This window comes from Myotis davidii, unplaced genomic scaffold (assembly GCF_000327345.1).
Source record: "Myotis davidii unplaced genomic scaffold, ASM32734v1 scaffold811, whole genome shotgun sequence".
Taxonomy (NCBI): domain Eukaryota; kingdom Metazoa; phylum Chordata; class Mammalia; order Chiroptera; family Vespertilionidae; genus Myotis; species Myotis davidii.
This window is the reverse complement of record NW_006283149.1, coordinates 187,249-192,633: the sequence shown is the minus strand read 5'-3', so window position 1 is coordinate 192,633 and position 5,385 is coordinate 187,249. Positions and strand designations below refer to the sequence as shown.

The 5,385-nt window shown below is 58.0% G+C and overlaps 1 protein-coding gene across 1 annotated transcript in view; it reads left to right on the top strand.

Moving 5' to 3' along the window:
* The window catches only part of HERC2 (HECT and RLD domain containing E3 ubiquitin protein ligase 2), a 78,990-nt gene that overhangs the window by 19,277 nt on the left and 54,328 nt on the right, over nucleotides 1-5,385 (top strand). The window contains 5 exon segments of the mRNA XM_015562992.1: nucleotides 10-167; nucleotides 2,159-2,337; nucleotides 2,717-2,901; nucleotides 4,004-4,159; nucleotides 4,826-5,011. Of these exon segments, the coding sequence (XP_015418478.1) occupies nucleotides 10-167; nucleotides 2,159-2,337; nucleotides 2,717-2,901; nucleotides 4,004-4,159; nucleotides 4,826-5,011 (864 nt within the window).

Sequence of the window (5,385 nt, the reverse complement as noted above, 5' to 3'; positions counted from 1 at the left end):
GATTCCCTCCCCTCACATCAGCACAAACGTCCCCTTTTCCAGTGTCCGGCAGCGAGGTCAGTGTTAGTCCCGGCCGCCGGTTCATGATCGACCTACTGGTGGGCAGCTTGATGGCCGACGGAGGCCTGGAGTCAGCCTTGACCGCGGCCATCACTGCAGAGATCCAGGTACGGCCGGCGTGCGCCCGCCGGGGAGACGGCTGCACACCCTGTCCTGCTGGGGAGGGAGCAGCAACCCTTCTCCTGCAGGGATCACTGAGAGCCCGAAGCAGGACTCTGGGTCACATCAGATGTGTTCTGGGGCTCGGTCGTTTCTCTGTGTAAGCAGTTTTGTTGGGTCAAGGCCGATACGATGCACCCCCCTACGTGTCTCAGCAAGTGGTGGTGACAGACACTGGACCGTGTCATGGGCCGCTCCCCTGCCCCGGGCCTTGGGCTCCCCTCCCAGTGCAGTGCCAGTGCCACGTCCCAGGTGCAGTCACTGAGCAGGTCCTGTTTGTGTCGCTGCATTTTGCCGGGGTCACGGTCTTCAGGCTCTCTCTGCGGGTGTGTCGTGGTGGGGCTTTCCCGGTGAGCCCTGGTTGTGTGACGGTGGCCCCACTTCTCTGTTCCTCTCCTGTTTGTCGACAGTCGGACTTTGTACAGCTGCTCTGACAGGCTGTGCACACGTCCTCCCGTGAATGCTCTCCCTTCTCTGTAGTAAACGCTCGGTTAGCTCCTGGGTCCTGGGTGATCGGTGCTGACAGTCCCCAGGGAGGCTGTGCCATTCCCTTCCGAGCGCCTGAGCTCCAGCCCTTCCCTGACCCACCAACATGTCGGAGGGGGAGTGGCTTTCACTGGTCTCTCAGGTGCTGCTGCCTGGCCACCCATAGTTGCTCTTGTTGCTTTCATTGTTGTAATCATTTCTTATGTAAAAACTTACGTTGGTAAAATTAGATGAAGTCAGTGCGTTAAAACATGTCTTTGAAAACATACTGAAACACTCTGATCACGCTGCAGAATGAGAAGGCGTGTAGACATGATGATGCGGAATGAGTAGGCGTGTAGACGTGATGATGCGGAATGAGAAGGCGTGTAGACGTGATGATGCGGAATGAGAAGGCGTGTAGACGTGATGATGCGGTCGCGACCACCATGCTTGCTGTGCCGTGTGCTTGCCTTCCGTTTCCTCTTTTGATCTCAGCCCTGTCGCGTGGACCACGTTATTTTAAAATTCCGTTTTATAGATGGGACACAGACATGGGACTCGCAGCGGGGTCCCGATGGGGGAGGGGCAGGTGGCTGACTCCAGGAACCTGACCATGTTCTTATTGGCTCTGTGTGTGTCTCCTTTAAAGATACGTCATCTAGTCCTTCTCCTGTTCTGAAATCGGGTTCAGTTTAACTAGAATTGTTGAGACGTAAGAACTCCTTCTGTGTTTGGGACACACGTCTCTTGTCTAATACTTGAGGCCTGGTGCACGACACTGGGGGGCGTCCCTCAGCCCGGCCTGTGCCCTCTCATAGCCGGGGACTCCTCGGGGTGCCCGCCTGCCGGCTCAGACGTCCCCCAAGGGGTCCTCAGAGCTGCCGCAGAGGTGGGAGACGCTCCCGCCACCGCCCTGCGCTCACCAGCTGTGAGCCCAGCTCTGGCTCCCTGTGGGGAGCCGCGCAGTCAGAAACCGGGCTCGCTGCTCCTTAGCACTGCCTCGGGGGCAGGAGCAGCTCCCACCACCACTACGCTCGCTGCCCCCTGGTGGTCAGTGAACATCGTAGTGGCTGGTCAGTTCGCTGTTGGGTCGATTTGCATGTTAGCTTTTTATTATATAGGATGTGACTTGAGAATATACCCTCCCATTTTGTGGGTTGTTGCTTCATGTCTGCAAAGCAGGTATTCGGGGAAGGGCAGATCTCGCTGGTGGCCTGTGAGAGCCTGTGGCAGGGCAAAGCCTCCAGGGGCTCCTCAGAGTGGGTGGGGGACCAGCTGTGGCAGCCTGGACAGTGGTTTGTGGGACAGAGTCTGTTTAGAAACTGGGTGACAGGATTTCAGCAGGTGTGTGGGGCCAGGGTCACCTGGTGTGGGTGTCACTGAGGGGCAGCCAGGCTGTGGGGCCAGCCCAGGTGCCTTCACGCCTGTTTCCGAGATCACTGGTAGCCAGGTTCTGTTTTATAAACCGCAGGATATTGAGGCCAAAAAAGAAGCACAGAAGGAAAAAGAGATCGATGAGCAGGAAGCAAATGCCTCAGCATCGCATAGAAGCAGGACCCCGCTGGACAAGGACCTCATCAACACGGGCATCTACGAGGCCTCGGGGAAGCAGTGTCTGCCTCTGGTGCAGCTCGTCCAGCAGCTGCTTCGGTGAATGTGCTAGGGGTTCTTCGACGGGTACTGGGTTTTCCTTGGAAGATGGTGAGCTGAGCACTGGGAGCCGAGACATGTGCTTGGCTGTGGAGGAGATATTCTGAAAATGACCCGGGCAGGTTCTAGTGTAGAGAGCTGACTCTCAGCACAGGTGAGAGGACCGGCCGCAGCCTCGGAGTCACATGGGAAGCAGGGGGCCCCTGTGTTGGGGCGTCTTCTCGGTGCCTCCGCTCCCCGTGAGGCACCCTGGCTCCCCAGGGCAGCGAGCCAGCTCGGCACAGGCTGCCGCCTGATCCTGTCTGTGGGGATTGTTTCGAGCACCTTCACTGTGTGGACGCCCACGCCTGCTTCACTTTGCGTCCTCCCTCCTCTGCAGGAACATTGCTGCCCAGACGGTAGCCAGACTGAAAGACGTGGCCCGTCGGATCTCATCCTGCCTGGACGTGGAGCAGCACAGTGGGGACCGATCCGCCTCCTTGGACTTGTTGCTGCGTTTTCAGCGCTTACTGATCAGTAAACTGTATCCAGGAGAAAGTGTTGGTCTGCCCGTCGACGCTCCCAGTAAGTGGCTTCAGGTGTAAGTGTCTGCGTGCTCAGGCGGTGCGACACGCCCGTGCTGCACGCGCACGTGTGTGGGGCTCGCACCCTAAGTGCAAGCATTCGGGGGACTCATGTTGCTCCACTTTTTTTTTAATGAATATTTCTAGGTTAGCCTCATCAGTATTTCTTTTCTCGTCGTCTTAACATTAAAATTTTACAGACGTCAGGAATAGCATCCTTTAAGGTCAGGTTGGTCTGACAGACGACGTAGCAGACGCACCACAGGCGGCAGTGATGGAGACCGACATGGTGTGGGCGCAGCACCTGCCCTCGTCCGTGTCTGTCACCTGGGCAGCCAGCAGGGCGCTGGGAGGGCTGCGTCACCGCTGGGGCCAGACTGGGCCAGTTAGAGCTCCAGTTTATTGGCTGCTGGGCCTGGGCCTCTCCCGCGGGCTGTCGATGGCGCCCCCGCAGATTGGGATAGTCCCTGTGGGGGCCTGTGGGGGCTGACACAGGATGGTCTGTGAGAGCTCGCTCCCCCCGTGACAGAGTGCGCCTGGCTCTCCTACGGCCGCCTTCTTCAGGGGGGCGGGCTTTGCTGCTCTTGCTCGTCCTCTCTTAGCTCGAACATTCCAGAATCACCTAGTTACTTCCTGCAAAGAGCACGGCACTCGTAGATGATGGAGAATTTCTGATTGAAAGAGGTGGACTTGGAGTCGGAAGGAGGCACCGTCTCAAAGACGGAAAGTTGTGAGGACCGAAAAGCTAGTAGCCATGGAGGAAGAAAGTTGATGATTTTATGAGGTCAAAGGGTGCCTAACTTTGTTCAGTGGGAATAATTCACCAGCGTGGAGACTTGGACTTAGAAACACTTGTGGGTGGAATGTGAGGCTTTCAGGCTCTGAAGTCATGACCTTGGTGTCCACATACCAGAGTCCTAGGCACTGGGTAGGGCCGCGTCTCCATCGGCGTTCAGGTGCTCTGTTCCCTGATGATGCGAGCAGAGCTGGACACGGGCCAGGAGCTCCTGCCTGAGGACGCTGCTGTCGGTGGCCATGTACACACCAGGTTCCCGAGTGAATGTGAACAAGGAAAAGTGCAGTTTTCTGAATCTCCCTTCCAGGTCCTGAGCTGATGGGCGTGGGCTCCCTGCTGAAGAAGTACACGGCCCTGCTGTGCACGCACATCGGGGACATCCTGCCCGTGGCCGCCAGCGTCGCCGCCACCAGCTGGCGGCACTTTGCCGAGGTGGCCTGCATCGTGGAAGGCGACTTCACCGGTACCTTTCTCGTTTCCCGCCTGCGGGCGTGTGTTTCTTTTCAGAGACATGAGCGCTGACACGTACCACTTCCCAGACCTGCTCGCCGTGGCCCGGGCGTTTCCTAACGGGGCCGTCGCCTTTGCCTCTGTGGCTGCTGGCAGCTCTGTGCCCGAGCAGCTGGTTTGGGAGTCAGTGGCTATGACCATGGTTAGTGACAGTCCTGCACCATCGCAGACACCTCAGTGCTGAGGTCCGGGGTGGCTGTCTGCACTTCAGCAGCAGCAGCAGCAGCCAGATGCATCGCCCCTTCCAGGATCTGAGTAAATTCCAGTATTGCGTCATACACTTTCAAGCTACTTCTGTGACATTAGGTCATTATTACTTTTTTCTGCTAGTGAGTTAGTTGTAAACACATTTTTTCTGGATGAAAGATGCCAGTTAACACTTTGGTGTTGAGACAGTGGTTTTGGAACGTGTCCTTTTGACTCAAAGGGCTCTGCTCGGTGCCTGTGCCTGCCTCTTTCAGAAGGAAAGATGACGTGATCTGTGGAAGTGTGCTGAGGACAGCACCCCTCGTTCTGTGACGTATCGGAATGTAAACAGAGCTGGCTCATGCTCTGGTTCTGTAGGGCACACGCTCCCATTTGAGCCGCACACTTCATTCTGTTTTCCCTCCCCCTGCAGGCGTGCTCCTTCCAGAGCTGGTGGTCTCCATCATCCTTCTGCTCAGCAAGAACGCGGGGCTCATGCAGGAGGCGGGCGCCGTGCCACTGCTGGGCGGCCTGCTGGAGCACCTGGACCGCTTCAACCACCTGGCGCCCGGGAGGGAGCGGGACGACCAGGAGGAGCTGGCCTGGCCCGGCATCATGGGTACGGCCTCTCCCCGAGGGCTTTTCGGGCGCATTTTGTCCGGTCTGCCCTCGTCTTCCTCTCCGCTGGGAGGAGTGCTTGTGCTTGTCCGGGAAGGCAGGGCCTGCGTGCTGCCCGGGGCTGTGTCGGGAAGTGAGGGTTGTGTTTTAAGGAAGGTGTTCCGTAGTCATGGTGGTTCCTCCTGGGAGGGGTGGTTTGGGAAGTTCTGGAAACCCTCTCTGGGTGTCTCCAGAAGGTACCGTTGAAGCGGTGAGATCGGGTGGCTTTGGAGGCGGCGTGGACATGGGATGGCTGACTAGCGGTCAGCCTGATGTGGCGGTCAGCCGCTGCATACCCGTCCCACTGTCTGCGTGCACATGGGGCGGGGGGGGGGG